The following is a 23,477-nucleotide window of genomic DNA, read 5'->3' as shown; positions in this document are numbered from 1 at the left end:
TTGTTCCATGGCATATGGGATCTTCCCGGACCAGGGCTCGAACCCGTGTCCCCTGCATTGGCAGGCGGATTCTTAACCACTGTACCACCAGGGAAGTCAGGATGTTAACCTATTGTTAATGCCATAGCTTGCAAATATTTTTTCTCAGTTTCTCTTTCTTTTTCTTTGCTTATGATGTTTTCTAGGGGGAAAAGTCTTTCTTACTTCTATGTAGCTATATTTATTAATCTTTTTCCTATCACTTCTTTATTTTGATTCAGAGATAGGTTTCCCCTATTCCCAGATTGTGCACTGTAAACCTTCATGGTATTGTTAACGTTTTATAATATGTATACAGATTACCATTCAATTAAATAACAATTTAAAGCACACACCTGGTGCAAATATTTGCACACTCACAAACACACACAGATTTTACTAGTTTACAATCAGTACAGCATTGAAATGACCAGTTACATACATGGTTAGAAATTTATAGTCATTACTTCAAAGTGTAGTCTGATATTTTAGCCCAAATTCCTAACAAATTGTTTGCAAAGAGTCAGTTGGATGAATGACAAAGAGATAGAAAGGATTTGAATAAAAAATTGAAAGAATACAAACTGTATCTTCTGATATCCAAAATTGTTTGGGATAAACTGAGTATACTCAGTAAATTTCCTTAAAATGAGTAGTTTTATTTTAGCTCTATGATGTTAACTTTATGATGATTCAGAATCTGAAATACTTTAAATATTTAGACAGGTTGAATTTAAATACTTCAAGATATATAGCACAATGCCTCAAACATATTAAATAACAAAAATTTATTTGTTGAACAAAATGAATGAATTACATACGCATCAGAATTGGAGTGGCAAACAAGTACACTCTGATAGACTATATAAAAATTTTCAAAAAGCCTGGTTACCACTGATGACATAGTTTAGACAAGTATAAGGAAAGAATAAAATAATCTTTTAAATTGGTGAAGTTAATTTTAGTAGCAGTGTTTCAATGATTAAGCTTTTCTGCAGGCAGGTTCTATTTTGATATTAAAGATTAGGACGAGAATCTGGTGACTCATGTGTGGGAGAGATGACAACTATACTGGATGAGAGATTCAAGAACCAAGAGGACCTTGACAGGTTGCACGATGAACCCAATTCAATTCACCAAGCATTAACTGAGTATATGTTAAGTACTAGGCACTAGAAATAAAAAAGATGACTATGGCCCTCTTCCTGATATTAAGATGCTTACTGTCCATGGGGAAATCAAATGGGTAAACAAATATCTTTTGGTACGTAGGTGATATAACAGTAGTTGAGTACACAGGTACTGGAGGAACAAAGGAGGGAATGGTAAACTCTACCTAAGTCAGTCTGGGAAGTTCAAAGAAATGATTAAATATAGGTATGATAAGATGCTATACTTGAGTCCAAAACCACAACAATATGAATACAGGATGAATTTAAGCAGTAGGAAGTATAAAGTAGACTTTAGAGGTTTTGTTTGAAAAACTTTCAACATGAATCAGCTATATTTGGTTGCCAAAATGCCAAAGATGAAGGTCATGCTATACTTTGTGCTCATCAAACTGGCAATGCATTCCATTCTAGGTGTCTTATTTTAAGGGGGATTTAGGCAACTGTGTACATATACAGTGAAAGGGATCAGGATGGAACAGAAACTTGAAAACATATGAAGAAGGAATGAAGGAATAGATAATGGTAAAACTGGAGAAAAATTTCTTTACTTGGCCAAAATTATTATTTTTTATTAAGACATGTCAGATCATGTCATTCCTTTCCTCAAAACCCTCCAATGCCTCCTTTATCATTCGGAGTAAAAACATATTCCTGACAATGGCCAAAAGGCCCTACTGAGTCTGGCCCCCATTTCTTCCTTGTCCTCAACACCTACTGCTCTCCCCTTGCTCACTCATTATAACCACACTAGCCTCCTTGTTACTCCTCACACATTCCAGGCATGCTCCCACTTTAAGGCCTTTGCTCTGACTGTTCCTCCAGCCTGGAATGAAAGAAGGTTCTTCCCTCAGCCATTCACATGGTTAACTTTCTCACCTTCTGCAAGTCTTGCTTCAAATGTCACCATCTCAATGAAGACTATCTTGATTACCTTATTTAAAATTCTAACTTGCCCTCCCCAGGTGCCTTCTCCCTGGCTTTCTTGATCACCCTTACTTTGGCATTTTTGTTGTATTTCTGTTATTATATTAGTAAGGGATCATCTGGGCTTTGTAAAATCTTAACGGTCAAAAGAGGTAGAAAGAATCCTATGATTGGTCACAGGGAAAATATTGTGCCCAGGGGCTGACAATATTCATACTATAGGAATAATAAGCCCCCTGATTTCCTCTCATTCAACTCTGAATAGTAAAATATAGGTAGGAAAAAGACAAGAAGAGGACATGATATGAACAAATACAGTTCTATGACATAAGAAGGTAATTAGCAAATTAATGCTCAAATTTTCTTTGGAATTGATGTTATATACAAAATTAAGTTTTAGACATTTAAATGAAAGTAAATGGATCTGAAGTTCCTTTTTATCAGCTGTAAAAATATTCACTGGTCCTGTGCCCAGAGTTTAAAAGAAATCAGCATGAGTCTAATGACAAACAAGCTGTAGGTCTCAGGGAAATTCAATATATACTCTTTCTTTTCCATTTAGTTTTTGACTGGTTTCCATGGGAATCTAGGCTTGTGGGGATCTCTAATCTATTCATGGAAAGCAGACGCTTGAATTTTCATGACAGTAAAAGTGGGGGTCAGCGAAGAGATAAAGATGATTAGAAAATGAATATGGTTGTAGGAAACATGATCATGTTCAAAACAAAATGCTGCAAGCCACGTAGATTTAAAAACAATCTTGCAAGGCAGTTCTACTGTGTTTGAGAGGTATTATATCATAAAGAAAGAAAACACTGGACTTAAAGGCATTAGCTCTGGGTTCAAATTCTGAATCTGGCCCATAAGGAAGAAGCCCTTAGGAGAGCAGTTCTCCTGGGTTCCCTTGCCCTGCTGCTCTCTGCTTGAGCACCCCTTTCCAATAAAGTCCTTCGCTTTGTCAAGAAAGGAGAGGAAGGAAGGGAGGGAGGGAGGGAGAGAGAAAGAAGGTAAAGGAAGGAAGGAAGGAAGGAAGGAAGGGAGGAAGGAAGGAAGGAAGGAAGGAAGGAAGGAAGGGAGGGAGGGAGGGAGGGAAGGAGGAAGGGACGAAGAAAGGAAAAGAAAGAAACCTTTAGGTATTTCTTTGGGGAGTTGACAGGGAAACTGACTGGATCTGAGAATTACTCTAAGACAGAAGAACCAGAGGCCTGAGGAAGTAAGCTGCAGAAGAGTAACTTCTCTTTCAGTGGAGCATGATCAAGAGCACTGAGCAGGGAATCAAAAAAAACCGAGATAATTCCTGACTCTGCAAATGACGAAGTGGCCTTGAAGAACTCAAACTAGACCTCAGTTTACTTCTATAGAAAATAGTTAACATTCTACTATTCTAACTGCTAAGAAGCTACTATGAAATTAAGTAATTTTTTTCTTACTAGAACTATGTTACAACTCAAAGTAGTGATTTCAGTTAAGATTTGCTGACATGCTGTTTCTTGTGACTATAAATTTCATCTATGCAGGTGGAAGTACATTAACTATAATCAAAGTATTAAAGAATGGACAGGTTTTTATTTCAATTCTCAGATTTGTTTAAAAATAGACCAATCTGGGTTTTGGTTGGAACACTCATTTGAATGTAAGACCCTAATTATTTGAAACCAGGGTCTAAACTGGAAAGCCAGAGGGCAGGTTTAGATATAGTTTCTAAATACTCAGAAGAGGACAAAACTGATGCTAGTTTGAAAACCTCAGAAGTTAGAATGTAATGAAGCAAATATTCTTCAGACTAAGACTCTGTCTGCCTGGAAAAGGTAGCTTAGCTAAGGTTGAAGTCAAATGGGGTAAACTGCAAGGGTTGTCTAACATAGCCCCTCTCAGTCCAGAGATGTCTTGAGAGATCATTAAAATTCCAGAATATAAGGGTTTCATATGCTCAGACTTTCCTACATTTCTAGGTAATGTGGGCACTGCAAACGTCTTTTGGTGCGTTCTTTTAGAAGCACACCAAAATCTAAAACCCCACTTGCTCACTCTTCAGATATCCTCTGGCAACACAGTTTGTGGCAGAGTGAGCAGCTATTAAATTGGTTTTAAACAGACTGAGTGAATACAGCCACAGAGAAGCCTGGAAGTACCCACTAAATACCCCAGGCCATCTTGCTGCTTGCTCAAGTTTAAGAACCACTGGATTAGAGCACAGATACTTCCAGATGGCTCCTGAGGTGAAGGCTGGGGAAATGTGACCTGAGTGCTTAAAAGCCTAAGCCAGAAACAAACAACCCAATCAAAAATGGGCAGAACAACTAAATAGACATTTCTCCAAAGAAGACATACAGATGGCCAAGAGGCACATGAAAACATGTTCAACACTGCTAATTACTGGAGAAATGCAAATCAAAACTACAATGAGATATCACCTCATACCAGTCAGAATGGCCATCATCAAAAAGTTTAAAGGAGCTTCCCTGGTGGCACAGTGGTTAAGAATCCGCCTGCCAATGCAGGAGACACGGGATCGAGCCCTGGTCTGGGAAGATCCCACATACCGTGGAGCGACTAAGCCCGTGTGCCACTACTACTGAGCCTGTGCTCTAGAGCCTGCAAACCACAACTACTGAGCCCGTGTGCCACAACTACGGAAGGCCATGTGTCTAGAGCCCGTGCTCTGCAACAACTATCAGCTATGTAAACTGTGACATGTAAATCATAGTTCTATTTATTCTTTGACACTAAAGAAATCACTGCTTAAAAAAATAAAGGAGAAACAAAAAGCAAACAGAAGCAACGCACTGCATCTCACAGAGAGACTTAGCAGCTCACATGTCTGGTTGTGCTCTCCCCTTCTCTCAACCTTTTTCACATTATACCTCTACAAAAATGTCATACTGTTGGATCATCAACTTAAATTCTTTTTCTTTCCTCACATGATCCACTTGATGTGCAGTTAGTTTCCCCCAACTTACATTTTTAAAGTTGAGTTTTAAACCTAAGTGAATCACAATGAAAAAATCTAAAGTGTGTCAAATTCTTAGTAGTGGAGCTATTCCCAATCTGAAATGTTTACTTTTTTATGATAACATGTTAAATGGAGTTACACTTCCTTAGTAAATAATTTTAACAGCTGACAAGCCTAGGTGAAAGGTTATAAATACCTGAGCAGTAGTTAAAACTGAGATTGAAAATGAGAGATTTTTTTAAAAAATTACTGTAATGAAAAGCAAATTCAAGAGCAATAACTTTGGAAATAATCTGACAGACCTAACTGATAAGAGCATATAACTAGCATATTCAGAAGTATATCTTAATGTCAGTCTCTTTTTATGCTTTCAACTAATGAAAAGGTATTTTTCTAACCCCTCAATTAATCAGCTATATCTGGTTCACATTTTTTAATGGGAAATAACTCTAATAGTTTCTGCTGTATCTAACCAATTTTCATTGCTTTTTATTCCCAAAATACATAAGTCTAAAATAACAAAGAGAAAAATATCAGGCACTGGAAATATATTTTATAGACCAAAATTTTATGGTGAGAAAAATCATTTTCAGATAAATAAGTTTTCAAATAAATTTAGAAGCTTCCCATTTTATTGTTTTTTGATATGTTTAATCCTAAAAAACTGAGCTCTTAACAAGCCTTTAAAAACTTGAAATCATTTATACTAGCAATAGAGATTCAGATTTTTAAAAATTTGAAAATACATTTCAGGAAATAAATTTCTTGGGCTCCCCTGGTGGCGCAGTGGTTCAGAATCTGCCTGCCAATGCAGGGGACACGGGTTCGAGCCCTGGTCTGGGAAGATCCCACGTGCCGCGGAGCAACTGGGCCCGTGAGCCACAATTACTGAGCCTGCGCATCTGAAGCCTGTGCTCCGCAACAACAGAGGCCGCGATAGTGAGAGGCCTGAGCACCGCGATGAAGAGTGGCCCCTGCTTGCCACAACTAGAGAAAGCCCATGCACACAAACGAAGACCCAACACAGTCATAAATAAATAAATACATTAAAAAAAAAGAAAATAAATTTCTTTTATGCTCCCTAATGCCACATACTTTATGGGCAACTACAACTTTTTATTGTAAAAGTAACACGCATTAAGGAAAACATTTTAAACAATGAAAAGTACCAAAATTCATATATATTCCCAATATTTAAACTCAACCACTATTGAGATATATATACATTTCATATATATATATTTTGGCTGTACCACACAGCTTGCAGGACCTTAGTTCCCCAACCAGGGATCGAACCCATTCTCCCTGCAATGGAAGCGTGGAGTCCTAGCCACTGGATCGTCAGCAAATTCCCAAATCCAACCACTATTGACAATTTAGTGTGTGGTGGTTTTCTTTTTTCTTTGCCTTTTCTCATGCATAAATTGATTTGTAATACAGTTTAATCATATTAATACATATAATTTTATTTCCTTTTTCCCAACTTAACTTTAGATCAGAAAATAAATTTCATCGCTGGAGGAACCTGGATAAGTGAAAGCAGCCACTGATGGTTATCTGTGCTTACTCTCTGCAGTTTAAAGATTACAGTTTTTAGAGAAAACATACGAAACTACGAGTTATATACTTGTGATTTCTTTACCATCTGTCCATCTCACAGTTCCATTAATCAATTAACAAATACCACATAAAAGGTTTACTCTTCACGGTAGTTTTACTTCTCACCTTTTGAGCTGCAAGATGGAGGGCTGTTCTCTGGCTATGGTCAGTTTTATTAACATCTGCTCCTGCCTTCAGGAGAGTATCTGCACAATCCAGTCTGTCAGCCAACACACAATACATAAGTGGTGTTCTCCCAAATTGATCTTCTTTGTCTTTAACGGCAGAATTTCCTAGGAGGATAAGAAACAGATAGTGATATTTGATAATTATTGTTTTTATTACTAATATAACTATGAACTATATTTACTAGTTGTTTCTTATCAAGTACTGTGATAAATGCATTAAATATATTATCTCATTTTTACTCACCCTATGAGATAGATATTACTGTCCCTATAGTATAGGAAACTGAGACTTAGAGAAGTTAGGTAACTTGTACACATTACAATAACAGTAGGTGGTGAAGCTAAAATTCAAACTGATTGTTGACTTTAAATGGTATGTTCTTAACAACTCTGTCATACTAAATTAACATTTTGAGAAGTGAGGTTATTTTTTTCCTCCCTTACTCCTTTTGTGAAAAAATACTTAGTGTAGATCATACACTAGGCATTGTGGTATGTTTTTGAGATCTACAAAAATGAATCATGGTTGGCTTCCTGTTTTAGACAATGTGGAGCAAATGCATACTATCATGATCCTCCTGCTACTTAAAACTAAACACCCCAGGCAAAATAAATGAAAGGTGGTGAAAAGAAGGCAAATTGCTTAGGGGACTATGAAACTTCAGGAACAACCTGGTATTGCGTTCCCTGATTTATTTATTTATTTATTTATTTTTTGCCTCCTATGTAAAGCCAGCCTGGGTGCTAAAGTAGCTCATCAGAAATACCAGCGGGCACATACACAAAATTCCCCAAGAAGCCTGCTCTCTCCAGTCAAAATATTGGGAAGGGAGTAGCTCTGCAGGAGTGAACTCTTTTGACTATACTTCTGCTACTCAAAGCACATACAACAGGGCTTCCCTGGTGGCGCAGTGGTTGAGAGTCTGCCTGACGATGCAGGGGACACGGGTTTGTGCCCCGATCTGGGAAGATCCCACATGCTGCGGAGCGGCTGGGCCCGTGAGCCATGGCCGTTGAGCCTGCGTGTCCGGAGCCTGTGCTCCGCAAACGGGAGAGGCCACAACAGTGAGAGGCCCATATACTGCAAAAAAAAAAAAGCACATACAACAAAACAAATTGTACCTCTTTTCCTCTCCAATGGATATTGCAGAGACTGTGGGGAGGAGCCCTATGAAGCATTGTGCCCTGAATTAGGCAAAGGATGGCAACAAGGTGGTATCTTACCCCTTCCCAACTAGAGAGTGGGGAAAGGTTATGGAGAGGAGGAAGCTAGAGAAAGCAATTCTTTAAATCAGTGCATGATGCCATGGATAACTGAGCAGCCCATATGTGAAACTGACCAGAGTCAAAATAGCAAAAGCTTTGAGAATGGTACTCTTGGTGGGATACTTCCTAGGTTCTAAATTGGCCTGGGTAGCACAAAAATGGGGCAGACCAGAAAATAACTCACAAGAGCTCTCAAAGCTAACTTGACATTTGAACCATAGTCTACAAAATTGGACCAAAATGTTCATTCTAAACCTAAACAGATTGTCAGTGTACTAAAATAGATTTAAAGTAGGATCCAGAGTCTCATAAGATAATACACAAAATGTCCAAGATATAATCCAAAATTACTAGACAAACCAAACACCAGGAAAATATTAAACAAGAAAACACAATCAGCAGGCACCAAAACTGTGATGATACAGATATTAGAATTACCTGACAAAGATTTTAAAGCAATGGTCATAAAAATGCTCTGACGAGCAACTATGAATGCTCTTGAAACAAATGGGAAAATCCAAAGTCTCAGCAAAGAGAGAAAATATAAAGATGAACCCAGTGAAAAATTTAGAATAATAAATGTTTAAAAATAAGTAAAAAACCAGACTTCCCTGGTAGCACAGTGGTTAAGAATCTGCCTGCCAATGCAGGAGACACAGGTTCAAGCCCTGGTCTGGGAAGATCCCACATGATGCGGAACAACTAAGCCCATATGCCACAACTACTGAGCCTGTGCTCTAGAGCCCGTGAGCCACAACTACGGAGCCTGAACACTGCAACTACTGAGCCTGTGCACCACAACTACTGAAACCCACATGCCCAGAGCCCGTGCTCCACAACAAGAGAAGCCACTGCAATAAGAAGCCCATGCACCGCAATGAAGAGTAGCCCCCACTTGCTGTAACTAAGCCTGCACACAGCAAAAGACCCAATGCAGCCAAAAAAAAAGGAAAAAACCAAATAAAATAACCAAAATAGAAATCTCACCTAATAGGCACAATAGCGTAATGGAAATGACAGAGGAAAGAATCACTGAACTTGATGACAGACCAATAGAAACTATTCAGTCTGAACAACTGATAGAAAAGATAGAAACAAAAAGAATCAACAGTCTCAGGGCTCCGTGGGATAATAACAAAGTTTCTACCATTTATACCATCAGAGTCCCAGAAAGAGAGGAAAAAGAATGAAAGGCTGAAAACATATTTGAAGGAATAATGGTTAGAAATGTCCCACATTTGGTGAAAGACACAAAGCTACAAATTTAAGAAGTTGAACAAAGCTCAAACAAAATAAACCCAAAGAAATCCATACTGAGTCAATCAAAATGAAATTTCTAGAAACTAAATTCAAATTACAGTGTATTTCTCATAAGAAACTATGGAGGCCATAAGGCAATAGCACAACATTTTTCAAGTGTTGAGGGGAGGGGGAAGAACTGTCAACCCAGAATTTTATAGCTAGTGCTTGCATAGGGTCAGGGGTAGGGAGAAAAGAGGAGTGTTTGAGGGGTCATAGCTGAAGGGTACAGGGTTTTTTGGGGGGCTAATGAAATAAAATCAATTATGGTGATGTTTGTACAACACAACTCTGTGAATATACAAAAACTACTAAATTGCACACTTTAAATTGGTGAATTGTATGGTATGTTGGTATGGTGAATCTCAATAAAGCTGTTACAGAACACTCCGCTACATACACATTAAAATGGACTATTAAAAACATTTAAGAAATGTTAAATCCAGTGAGATTCTTCCTTGGAAGCTTGAGTAAAGGAGAGGATTTAGGACCTGTGGTCACAAGAACAAATGTGATAAATGGAGGCAATCATCACACATTGGGACAATCCTAACTGATTAGGTTTCTCAGGGCCAAAGTGCAGTCAGAACCACAGGGGTAATAGGTCACTCTACCTCCCAAGACACCGGCTGCTCCACTCTTACCAAGTCGGCTGTAAGATACAGGGAAACTTCAAGCCTCCTCTTCAATCCCTGACATACTTTGCTTTTGTGTAACGGGTATTTATACTTCCCAACAGATTTAATTGGGTTATGTCACCACCATCCAATATGTTGTGCCTATAAGGAAAATTTCTGCATCTGAGGTAGCTGAAAGCATGTATCCCCTAGTCATAATTAGAAAAAGCAGCACTTACTCTCACCTGGGTCCTGTTTTGAGTTGCTTTTAGGGAGATAGTGGTTCTATGGCTAGTTTCTGAGTGGTGAGTGTCCCATTAAGTTCTGAGCTTCCTGAACGAGAGTAACTGAGAAAGGCCTGCTTCTTTATCTAGCTACCCTACTCCCTTCCTTCATTTCCTCAGTTAACAACATTCAGCCAATACCTGTCCAGTCTCCACCATAGCTTATTTTGATGAATGAATTAAATGATTTATCATTTGTGTCTGCACTGCAACATGTTATACACATGTGGGGCTTATGATGTAAACTAATATTCACTGGATGGCAGTGCATTTAAATTTGCATTCCTGTCAGGAACAGCTAATATAGGATGCAGCTGGCTAGTGTGCTGTGTTGTTTTAATTATTCTGGCAACTGTGGAGGTAGCCTCTAATCCATGACCAAGGGGGGTTGGCATTCTGCTTGTGCTCAGTCTGAACATAGATCAGAAAGCTGAGGTGGAACCATGATTGCTCTGCTGCATTCGGTTATTTTAAGGCTAGTTGAAGCAGAAGAGTCTCTGTATGTATGTGTAGAAACCAGAGCTCCAGCTCTAGCAGTTAGAGGAAATAACTGTCACTTGTAGTGAGAGTTGTGACACTCTACACGATAGCTATGGTGCCATACTGTCCAACACAAGTAAATCCAGCATTCTCTACTGATATCTTGTTTGTTCTAAAATGTTACCTTTGTGTGCCATCAAAGATGCATTTATCTGTTTTCATCTACTTCTTACTTCACACCTTTCATATTGTCACCATCATCTGTGGTCATTTAAAAATATCTGCTTATTGTAATAGAGGCAACATGTGAACAATGGAAAGAAGATAGGATACATAATCCAATGACTTGGTTTGAGTTTCAACCTTGCAGTTATTAACTATGCAACTAAACTGCTTAACTTCTGAGTCTCAGTGTCCTAATTTAAAATGAGAATAATAATAATAACATGGGACATATTATATTTTGAGGGTACTTGAGATTTTAGAAAATATTTTTACACATCTCATTATCATTGTTGAGGTATCTTAAATATCATTTACACTCATTGCTACTTTGAAATTATCATAGTTGTTAGATCTGCCACTAGATCTTGCTATTTACTGTGTTAAAAAAATGATTGCAAGTATATTGCTACATCATAATTTGAAAATACTTTGATAACTGTATTTCAATACAGCTGATTTTCTTTGGATTCTTATTATATTATATTTAAGCTCTTAAAATATATATTTCTGAGAAGGGGTCCATGAAGTTCACCAGATTGCCAAAAGGGCTCATAGCACAAAAAAAATTCAGAAAAGTTCCAACTAGATAACCATGAATTTCATCTGTCAAGGTTTAGACCTAATCATCTCTCTTGTCTTTCTCATTCTCTATGTACTCATACATACGAATGTGCATGTATACTAGACATATCCACCCACACATGGAGGTCCCATATGTTAGTAGTTAAAAGCACAGGCTTTACAATCAGTCTTGCAGGCTTCAATCTCAGCTCTGTTACTTATTAGACAAGTTACTTAATCTGTCTGCATCTCAGTTTCCTGACCTATGAAATGAGGGAAATGAGAGTACCCAAAACTCTTTGCGGTGTCTTGCTATTAAATGAGTTCATAAGTTACAAAATGCTTAACACAGTGCTTATATAACATAACTTTATGAATGTTGGCTCATTTTATTGCTATTATTAGTATGGATGCATATGCATGTAAGTATATTTGTAAATACATGTATATAAGCAAGCATTTATAAAACATTCAATGACCCTAACCCTCAGTGACAGGGTTGAAGTAAAGGAAGAAGGAACCTGAAATAATGTCACTGCTCTACCACTTATGAGGCTCCTTGCCACACCCAACTACTGTGTTGGGAGATGTTATAAACAAAGAGAGACAATGATTCAGAGAGATTTATATTAGTGTAGAACATGGACACGCCAACAAAAGTTGTAGTAGAATCAGAAATGGTGCTGCTTGGTCACTTCACCACTGCAAATGCCCCAAACACTGTTAGCAGTAATGCCAGGAACCATCATTACACAGTGAATATTTACAAGTTATTTTGTTTGGTTTTCACAAAGAAAGCAGCATCATTTTTTTTCTTAGCATTTAGAGCTTTTTCATTTTGAGACATTTCTGAAACTATGTAAGATTGGATTCTTTTACGGGAAATCCAACCTGATATAATAATAGTAATAAGGTTCTATTTATTGTCTACAATGTGTCAGGTGCGATGCTAGATGTTTTACAGTCATTATCTAATTTAACTGTCCCACAGGCAAAGTATTATAATCTATAGTTTACAGATGAGGAAACTGAGGGCTCAAAAAGATTAAGTGGTTCAAGCCAAGGTAATACAACTGATAAATGACAAAGCCAAAATTCAAGACTCAGGTTTATCTGACTCTAAATCTATAACCTTTCTACTATATTACATTGTATAGTATTAAAGTGAATCTACTAGAATATATTATCAACGATGTCTCTGGTATTCAATTAAATTACTTGAGATGGATATTACAAGAAAAATCTACTTATGTATAAATGATAGTCATAGCATGTAAGGATTTTACTATGCATGTTTATGTTTTTAGGGCCCAGGACTGAGCCCTAATTCATCTGAATCTAGGATGTAATGAGTTATGTTAAAACATTAATCCATCGTATTACACTAAACACTAAGAATTGCTACTAAAATGATGTCTCATTCAGGGAAAGCCTCTTCACTCCTCCTCCTGAACAATGGGCAGCACAGAAAGTGTTCGATTTAATTAGTTGTGTATGTAGAAAGAGATGCTCATCTGTTTCCATGGAGTCAAACACATCACGACATCCTTCTCCATGGAAACGGAGAAGGGAAAACAGAAAATGCTAAAGTGAATGAATTCACTGAGCAATTGGTGAGCAAAGATTGAAGAAAAAATATATCTCATTTGTAGTACTATGTGACTAGTTTAGAAAAGAGAAATAGCATATATTTAGAGATAGGCACTCTCGTGCTATATAAAAGAAGGTACAAGATGCATTGAAATTTAAGATGTATCTTAATACTAAAAAAAAACCACATTATTTGATAGGAATATACAAATGTTAGGAAATACCACAGAGCAAAGGTATTATTGTCTTTGCACGGAAGACAAAAATGGCAGAATTCTTAAAAGGTGAACAGTGTTACAGCTCAAAGTCAGTTAATGAATAAGGTGTTCCTTAGACAAGATGACAGAAAACATAGGGGACCAATTTATAAATACATTTATCAGCTCTGTACTCGTTTCACATAATGATTGCTTCTTTGTTTCTAAGGAATTTTTTCTTTGGGGATATAAAATTATAGGAATATTTCAAGTTTTATTATGTAACACATTAATTTATATGATTGAGCCTGTATAAGTGTTTTGAATTTACAACATACTGCACACTTTGTTCCCTTTGAAGATTATATTTCATGTTAAAATAATAAAAGATTTATTTTATAAGATATGTTTTCTTGAGGAATTCTGACTTAAATTTTTTTTCCAATGGAATTTAGTCCTAACTTGTCTCTCAGTTCAATTCAACTCAATTCAGATTTAATCTCAGCCCTCTAGATGATTATAGACTTCTTGGGAGGAAAGATACTTAAAGAATGATTATAATATTTATTTAGTCCTTCAACAAATATTTCTCATGTGGCTACTATGTGCCAAGCACTGTGCTGGATTTTGTGTATATAATGATGAACTAAACAGACCTAGTCTATACTCATGGAGGCTCTTAGCTTACAGAGGAGAGAGACATTAAAATAGTCATACATATACACACAGAATTACAATCTGAGATAAATTCTGTGAAGGAAAACTGCAGAGTTCAAAGACAGGACACGATGAACAGATTTCACTGAGAATGGATGGGCAGACCAGGCCTCTTTGAATAAGTGATCTTAATGCTGAGATATGAAGAATGAGTAAGGGTCAGTCAGACAGAGAATGGGGAGAATAGTATTTCAGGCAAAAGCCCTGAGATGGAAAAGGGCTTACAGATTTGGGAAATGAAAATAAAGCAGGTTTTTCTAGGAAGAGAGTGGTGAAATGTGAGGTTGGAGAGGGAAAGAGGTACAGGTACACTTTCAAATTTTATTCCAGGTACAATGGGAAGCAATTAAAGAGTTTTGAGCATGAAAGTGACATAACTGAGTACACAATTTTTAGTACAAGTAAACATGGAACATTTAGCCAAAAAAGTCCAGAAAAGGCAAAGCTAAACTATAGTGTTTAAGATATATAACTAGGTGGTAAAACTACAATATAATTATTACCGTAAACGTCAAGACAGCAAATTAGTCCAAGGGGGAGGGAAGGATGCAGTGGGGTTTCTGGGGGAACAGTGTTCTGTTCTTTGACCTAGTGATGATTACATGGATGTTTGATTTATATTTATTTGTTAAACTGAACATTTATGTTCTATGGACTTCACTATATGTATATTTCAAAATAAGAAAGCATGTTTTATTTTCTTTCAGAAAAATATGGATTGAGATAAATAAGTGGGGATAATGAGTGCAGGTGGCTCAAGAGGCTTGGTTTTGGTGACAGAGGGTGATAATTGTCCCCATATCCATTCTCTCATTCTTCTTTTTGGGAACTGAACACCCTGCGTTTTAGCTGGGCATGATGCCATCCAGGGAGAGAGATTTTTTTTAGCCTCTTTTGTCCTAGGTGTGGCTCTAAGTCCACCCATTTCCAGAATGACAAATTGCTATTCTGCACTCTCTCCTTCCCGCTTCCTGCTGGCTGGGCTGTGACTACAGTGGAAGAATTTGCCTTTGACCCAGAGATGGAAGCCACATGTTGAGAATGGCAAAGCTAAGCCCTAGCAGCATCCCTGGACGATTTTATGAAGCAGAGATGTTTATCCACCCTAGGCTGCCCACTTACCTTTGTACTGTTATGAGAATGAAACATACCTCTATCTTATTTAAGTCACTGTTATAGCAGTTTAGCCCATGTACTGATACACTTACACAAAGGAAAGTTGAGAGATATGGTAATACCTTGAGGGGGATGAAGGAACAGAGAAGGGATTTTTAAATAATGGAGACAATAGAGCATGTTTAAATGTTGATAAAAGAATATAGAATAGAAGAAAAGGTTGATGATATAGTAATCAGAGGTTTAAAAAAAATGGAACAAGATCCCTGAGAAGATAGGAAGCAATATAATACAGAGTATGTGTGGAAAAACTGATCTTTGACAGAAAGGGATATTTGCTCTGTTTTAGCAGGGAGAGAGAAGAAGACGGGTGTAGCTGTAGGTTGATTTGTAGATATCAGGCTGAAAGATGAGGGAGTTCCTATTTAGTGTTTTCATTTTTGGTAAGAAGCATAAAGCATTAGCAGAGAAGGGAGGGAGGGAGAAGCGGCAGTCAGAGTTCTGGTAGAGTCAGAAGGTATGGAACAGTAATTATGGAGAAATGTAGTATGATGAGCAGAGACTGTTGAGTGCCTTTATGAAATGGGTAGTCTTAAATTTAGGGTGTTACAAATCTTCCAGACAGGTTAAATTGTTCAGGGCTTGGCAGAGGTAGATGGATTAGGTCCATCCAAAGCTGGGATTGCAACAGCCAGGTGTAACAGGTGAGAAGAAAAGGGAGTTTTTCCAAGGGAAGGATTTTAGTAATAGACCATGGAATCAGGACTGAATAGGGACGAAAGTAAAGACAGAAGGAGACTGATGGTCGAAAGTGGAGAAGATAATGGATAGGGGGTCTCAGTGACATGGAAAAACTACTGTTCTCATTAGCAAATAAGCTGGAACTAACAGAGTTTTAGTTGAATGGTGGATGTTTGAATGAGTGATTCAGAGGTGGTTGAAGATGTCAAATTCCAAGCAGTAACTGAATGTAGGTAGCTGAGGTAATGTGAGGATCACATCTCTGATAGAGAAGAGAAATCTTTACAGAGAATGTGGTTAAAAGAATTTTGTCTTTGAAGATGAATTGGAGTTTGTTTTGTAGAGAAGAAGGTAAGGGGGTAGAAGGGACAGATGTATAGAGAAAACTAAAGACAAAATTCATGGCATACTGAGGAGTAGAAAGCCTAGCCAGCAGTTAGGGTGCATGGGTAGTTCCTGGAGAAACTGGAAATGTAGGGCGAAAATAAATTCTGAAAGAATAGGTATGGAAGTTCAAGTAGTGTTGACTTGATTTTAAAGCCCAGGTTGTCAATCATAATGTCACTAGACACTGGTATGTATAGAGATTACAAATAACAGAAATTTTTATTTTATTTCTTTTCTTTGGGACTAATGACTTGTAAACATGTGGATTTGTGATTTTTACAATTCTGGAATATTCTTACCCACTGTCTTTCTCCTATTCACTTTATTCTCTAGAACTTCTCTAGAAAGTTCTTCTAGAGCCTCCATATTGGACCTTTCTCTCACTATAAGATAGGGTGAACACAATCAATTTAATTGAACACAATCAATCAACTGAATCAATGATAAGGAGAACACTGAATCAATTTTAAATCATTAGCAGAAACTAACACACCATTGTAAAGCAATAACACTCCAATAAAGATGTTAAAAAATTTTTTAAATCGTTAAAATTTAAATTATTTGTAAACATTAGTACTTTGGGTATATATTAAATGTTATAGCTCACTAGCCAATATCTCATTCCAGATCTCTGCTGTTACAAAGATGAATTAATTCTCTTAGCACCTTAAAGTACACATCCAGATTCAATGCCAAACACACAGATACTTCTCAAGTACTTTTCATCTAATCTTAACCTGTATTTTTAAGTTTCAGGACTTAATTTCTTTCTTGTCCAAGTCCTGAAACCAAATATAAACAATAATGTATTTCCATTAAAATGTGTAAGTAAATTGCAAATTAAGACAGATTAACAAACTTCCTTAGGACAAAGAGTTCTTTTTAAAGTTTCTGTACTTAAGGGGAGCTTGGAGCTTACCTATGATAAGCTTGTGAAGAGCACCCTTATCTCCATTAATAGCAGCAGCATGAACTTGGGATGCTAATGAGGAACCAGGAAAGAACAAGTTCTCTGACCTGTTCATAGTCTTCTCAACAACTGGAACAACCTGAAATGATGATGCAACCAATAAGTATCTGTAGGAAATCCATCTCATCAGTTCTAAATGGGTACATTATAAACATGGTTTACTAGAAATATTTCACCAGGATTCAAAAAGTCTACAGTCCTAGTCTTAGAATTGCCATAATGGAGTAAATTAGGTGACCCCTTGTACAAGTTGCTCATCTGTAAAATGAAAGGATTAGATGCTTCAAGACCCTTCTCAGGGGCTGAGGAAAAAAAAAAAAAGGCTGAATATTTAACATTAGACACAGGGTCCAAAAGTCACAGTGACTTGCTAAGTTAATACAGGTGATTTGATTCCACATAATACTAAATATTAGAATTGATATTGGGAATAAAGGTGATGACCAAGCCACAAAATAGGTATGATGTGAGCTTAATTGTCAGGTTAGAATTACCTAGATTTAAGCACTAAATTAGAAGGTACTTCATTCTTTCTCTCATGCCCACAAAAGGAGGAATTTATATTTGTTCTCCCCTTGTGTCCACCAGGGAAATATACCTAGTTAGAGATCTTGACCGTAGGAACTTAACTTGGAAACCACATCATTAGGATAAACCATTTTTCATTAAGGAAAAATTTTGCTTTGACTGGTAGTCTCATATGGTTTGATAGAACCTTCTAGAAATGCATTAGCTGCATAGGAAAATAGTGAGTTCCTTATCATAAGAGTGTTTAAGCAGAGGCTGGATTATGTCAGAAATGCAGCAGGAAGAATTCAAGCATCTGATGGGAAGGAAAGAGGGGTAGTTTCATCGATGATCTTAAACTTCCATCCTAAAGCAAAGATGCTATATCAAAGTTCCAAAGTTGAATGCCTACAAGGATCAGGGAGGTAACAAGGGCAAGAAACACGGGGAGTCATGGGGAACATGGCAAAGTGGAGCATACGTACCTATCTAAAGGGAGCAGCTATTAATTAGCTACAGTTAGTATCTGCAATAAGGGTAAGCAAGCCCTCTTCTGATTTTACCAGAAACTGACACTCCAATCTCTGTGACTCCCAAGGACCTGAGAGCTTTGTAAAATAAATTTATCACAACTCATGAGCTAGTACTTGGCTGTCATTGATGAAGATTTTTGGTTCAAGTTCTGCCTTAGAGTGAAAGCATTTTCTTAATTTTGGTAAAGTCAGCTCTTCATGGCTTTATTTTGCTGACAATTTGAGTTAACATCTTGGCAGAAATGGGCGTTTTGAGAGACTCTGTCATGTCTGAGCATGTCTGTCATGTCAGAAAAACCAGTCATATGCAGGATTATATTAAAGTGACTTGAAAGAAGCTACAAAACAGGGGTGGAGGTGGAAACATGGTAAAGGAGTAATTGCACTTGGGATCAAGATCCAGTTCTGTTAATAATATGGAGTGAACACTTAGGCTGCCTCAGCTCTGCTTTTCTGTAAAATATGAAACATGAAATTGGTAGACCAAGTTGATCATTCAACAAGTTGAGTGCCAACTATGTGCTAGGCACTGTACTGAACTCTAATGCCTATCACTTTAGACTCTAGGTAATCAGAATTTTAGGCACATCAGAATCACAAAAAACTTTTGAAAATAAACTAAAAATTGTATGTTATATATTGGGTTGGCCAAAAAGTTCGTTCAGTTTTAAGTAAAAATAAAAGGCATTTTTCATTTTCACGAAGAACTTTATTGAAAAACGTATTCACTAACCAAATGAAATTTTTGGCCAGCCCAATATATTTATATATACTTCATCTCATAATTCTTAGCATTTAGCACAGTAACAGGTGCTAGTGTTCAGTGAATGTTTGTTGAATGAAAAGTCATAGGCTGAGTGCTAAGTCCAGAGGGTGAGCAGGGTCAAAGTTTAGTTTCTTGGAGTAATGAGTTCATACTCATGAGTCTCTGCTCTTTTTTAATTCCTCATTTCTATCTCTCTGTCAGAGAGGTCGCTGAGTGGTATAGAGATAAGAACACTGGACTAGGAGAGAGGAGACCTAAATAAAAATCTTGGCTCCATCACTGTTTAATTTTGTCAGCCTGAGAAATCCATTCTTTAAGGTCCCCTCCCTTGTTTTTAAGCTCAAACGCATACGTATTTTTTTTTTTAGCGCTAATGCTATTTGTAAATTTTTTACAGATGAAAATCAAAACCACTTTGTTAATTATGAAATACTATACAATGCAAAGGTATAATCATCACTAACTAATTATAGAACAAGCCAGTGTAATAAATGCTCTAATAATTAAAACCATAGAAAACTAGTGGTGCTGTAGTCATAAGCAAAGGAAGAGTAATTTTGATTAGGACCAAATGGTTGGTTGTTTGGGACGTTCTCAGGGATGGCGACATTTGAGATGGCTATCCAGGTAGAGAAGGGGTTAGGGCCATTCCGGGCAGCAGGGAAGCTGAAGCAAAGGCAAGGAGTAGGGAGAACCACAGAAGAGTTAAATGCCTCACGGCTACTTAGTTGTGATTTGTGTGGCTACTATTGGGGGCACGTGAACCTGGCTGGGTGTTCGTAGATGAGACTGGAGAGCTAACGGGGGCAGCCAGGTTGTTCCTCAGCTGCTTGGCTAACGAATTTTTAAATTATCCTGCAGGTGTGATCCATGCATTAGTAGCAATCACTCTCGCGGTGAGCTTTTCAGTTTACAACGTGCTTTCCCAGTCCAGCCCACATCTATTCCTTACAGGAGCCCAAAGAGACAATTAGGGGTAAGTCATTGACACATTCCACTGAAACCCAGAGGGGTGGCTCGGGCTTTATAATGCAAGAATTAGCGCAGAGAGAAGAGGCAGCAGGCGAGGAGGCCAGTGATGGGAGGTTCAGGCCACAGCCCAGCACAGGAGGGTCGTGAGTTTGAGGCAGGGGCCAAGCAGTGCAGATCGATAGGAGCCTCCCCAGCCAGGCCCCCTCTTACTCACCCTCGCCTCCTCCAGGACTCAAGTCCTGGGGGCGGCTCCAGGAGGCACGACCCCCGCTGGGCCGCCCCTCCTGCCAGGTCAGGCCACTACATCCGGCTGGGACAGAGCCCACCGCGCTGAGCGCTGAAATTGGCGGAGCCCCTCGGAAGGCCGCCCGAGACGCTCGACCGCACAGCCTTCTGGGAATTGTAGTTCCCGCCCTCCGCCCTTTCTATCCCACAGAGCCCCGCGCGCGGCGGGCTCGGTGGACCAGGGCCGATAGCCTGATGGGAAAAGAGTTCTTGGTGCCCAATGACGTGCTCTTTGAGAATGGGGTAGGACTACATATTCCGATGTGCTCCGAGGTAGGCAGGACCCGGAAGTGAGGGTGTGCAAGGCCTCTCTGGAAGTTGTCCCGGGTGTTCGCCGCTGGAGCTCCGGGTCGAGAGGACGAGGTGCAGCTGCCGGGAGAATCCTCCACTGCCGCCGGCTCCCGGAGCCCAGCCCTTTCCTAACCCAACCCAACCCTGTCCAGTCCCTGCCGCGGACCCCGGCGTTACCATGAGTCCTGCCGTCTTCCTATCCTTACCCGACCTCAGATGCTCCCTGCTGCTCCTGGTGAGTGAGTAAAGGAATGACAGACCCTTCGGCAGACATTCGGATGGCCTGCCGCCCTCGCCGAGGGCGCTCAGTTGCCGCTACCCCTGCTTTCCTATCTTTTCCCCTGGTGGCGAGGAGTGCACCCTCCCCCGCTGCCTTCATTCTCGGCATCCGTCCGTCAGCTTCCCAGGCCCGGGGTTCCCGAGGCCTGAGAAACCACGGTCGGAAGTGGGACCTATAAACCGGAGATTAGCCCTGGGAGAAGGATCTGTGGGAGGGTCACGGCGAGCAGCGCCCCTTCCCCTGGATTTCGGAGGTTGTTTCAGTCCAGAGGGCTCACGGACTTTGCGGTAGCCTGAGTACAGAAGGTCGGGGCATAGACCTACTGTTCCCTCCCACCCCCTCTTTTTGGGAAGAATGTGAGGCCGACAGGTGCTGGGGTCTTGTACATCTCGCTCTGGAGCCCTAAAACGGTGCCCGGGTCGGCGGAGCCCTCTGTTGTGGCTTGATACGATTGGTTGGGAACCCGGAACTGGAAATTGGTTTGGTGTCCACTGGGGGAGTAAAGGTTTGAAGGGTGGAGGCTGTGATTACCAGAAAGCCTCAGCTCAGAGCCGTCCTCAAATCTGGTTATACCTCCCGAAATTTAAACAGAGTTGTTCTTCAGTGCTCCTGATTTGTGAATGACCAGGTTTTCTGCGTGCATGTGCACTTATTCCTTAACTTCCTCACCGGCTCAGCACCATCCCATCTTGTAAAGGAATCTTCCTACAGCCCCTCTTCCTCCAAATACATCTTGAGGGTGCAGCCTAAGTAATCCAGGCTGCAGGTCAAATTGAGACAAAAGTGAAGGACTAACTCCAGGTGGTAAAATGATGGACCTTTAATTGAGCTAGTGTTATAATACGATATTTGAAGTACTTTAATTGTAGTAGGTTTTTAAAAAGCTAAATTTAAGGTGAACACTAAGGCAAAATCAGTCTTGACAATGTAAAAAAATATAATTAAATGACTCAGAGGAAGGCGTATAGCTGGTTACCAGCAGAACTGGGATTTGAAGCAGATCTCTTGACTCGCAGTGCTTATTCTGCCATATCACGTTACATTTTTAATATTTGTGTTTGAAATAGTTTCTCTCTCCCTCTCTCTTTTCCCTCTCTGCCCATTTTCCCTTCTCTCCCCTCTCCTTCCTCTCTCCCCTCTCTTTTCTTTGTGATTTTCAAGTCATATTCAAAGGCCATACACAGTATTTGGACCTTTTCAGAGGATAAGTGCTATGAAAACTAAGGGGAATGTCAAAGTACTTTTGAGAACTAAAAGTTGCATATAAACATGGTGATGTTAAATGATGAAGTGTCTTATTGGGACTTCTTATAATTATATGGTAATGAATGGCTTCTGTATAGAGGAAAATACTCTTTAGAGAGCTGTTTCTTGGTAATTGCATTATACTCTGTGGCTCTCTTCCTTCTAGCAGTACTGGAATAATACTCATTATTATCAGATACCACTTTCTCTTTAAGGATAATAGATACTAATCTTTCCATGTCCATAAACATGGCCTGAATTATGAGTTGTTTGCCAGAAATTACTTTTAGGTTACACAAAATATGAAGGGCAAAAAATCTTAAGAGATTGGAAAGAAAAGTTGAAATACTGAATAGGAAAACTACATCAGATGCACTGTTTGGTTGTAGAGCTAAGTTTAAGAAGGAGAAAAGAATTTATTTTGAAATAACTCATACTTTTTATAGAAAACCTACAAACCCTGTTAAGCATAAAAAAGAGTTTTTTCTAATACTTTTAAAATCTAGTTAACATTTTGTATACTTATCTCTCTGAGTAAATGTAGAGGAATAGAAGACATTTTCGAGAATACCTGTAAAGGTTAGTAGGCTGGAAAATAAAGCCCAAGAAAAGGTTTAGTAAGCCAGAGTTACAAGTCGAGCTAGATTCAGTTTGAACACAGTATTTACCAAAGTAGTTTTAATAGTCATATACCAGTTAGCAAATATTTATAGAACATCTGTCTGATCACAGTTTGAAATACTTATCTAACTGGCAGTTCTGTTCTATTGATGGAAACTGCTTACTCAGTATCCCACCTGTCTAAAAATATACCCTTTATCTTCTCCAATGTGCTTTCTTCCTCCTCCCTCTAACTTTCCCTCTCAGACTTCAAGTTTATTCCCTCCCACATACAGCCGTTGAATATCCAAGTTTCCCCCTAGCTGAGGTCATTTTTTCCTTAAATGGCCTGCTATAAGAAGTCATATATTCTCTTACCACAATAATTTTTTTTTTTTCAGGTAAACTCTACCTCAGCCCTAAAGAACTACATCTATTGAGAGTTAGTGGTGTTCATAAGATAACAGCAGGAACATAAAATCCTAAACTTCTGTAGGCAGGTAGTGTTTTTTTTCCCCCGATCTCAAAATCATGTTGGGACATATCATTCTATTCCTAAAAAGCCTTTCTGAGATGGGTAACTAAACACAGAAGTTCAGTGTGATAACTTTTTTCCCCCTGAGCTTTTATGTATAGATATCTTTAAAGTCAGGGTCTTAGAGAATGAGTTCTTTTATTTCAAGCTTGCTTTTTG

General features: G+C 38.7%; 2 protein-coding genes across 8 annotated transcripts in view; one reads left to right on the top strand and one right to left on the bottom strand.

Annotated features, from left to right (window-relative positions):
- INVS (inversin) overlaps positions 1-20,749 on the bottom strand; it is a 136,630-nt gene extending 115,881 nt beyond the window's left edge. For all 4 annotated transcript variants that reach the window (XM_022600295.3, XM_089913449.1, XM_089913450.1 and 1 more), the window contains exons 1-3: positions 20,297-20,749; positions 17,254-17,383; positions 6,793-6,959 (exon numbers count right to left, since the gene is read on the bottom strand). In XM_022600295.3, the coding sequence (XP_022456003.1) occupies positions 6,793-6,959; positions 17,254-17,359 (273 nt within the window). In that variant the 5' untranslated portion in view covers positions 17,360-17,383; positions 20,297-20,749. The remainder of the gene's footprint in view (positions 1-6,792; positions 6,960-17,253; positions 17,384-20,296) is intronic.
- The window catches only part of ERP44 (endoplasmic reticulum protein 44), an 88,466-nt gene continuing 85,511 nt past the window's right edge, over positions 20,523-23,477 (top strand). The window contains exon 1 of one of the 4 annotated variants that reach the window (XM_089913461.1): positions 20,523-20,893. Coding sequence is in view for 2 of the 4 variants with exons in the window: in XM_089913454.1 (XP_089769580.1) it covers positions 20,837-20,893 (57 nt within the window). In the remaining 2 variants the exon portion in view is untranslated. The remainder of the gene's footprint in view (positions 20,894-23,477) is intronic. The other 3 variants (XM_089913454.1, XR_016393598.1, XM_022600225.3) reach the window with 3 other exon arrangements.

This window comes from Delphinapterus leucas, chromosome 6 (genome assembly GCF_059928025.1).
Source record: "Delphinapterus leucas isolate spDelLeu-1000000601 "Yukka" chromosome 6, BTC_Dleu_Yukka2, whole genome shotgun sequence".
NCBI lineage: Eukaryota > Metazoa > Chordata > Mammalia > Artiodactyla > Monodontidae > Delphinapterus > Delphinapterus leucas.
This window is presented reverse-complemented; position numbering and strand designations above follow the sequence as displayed.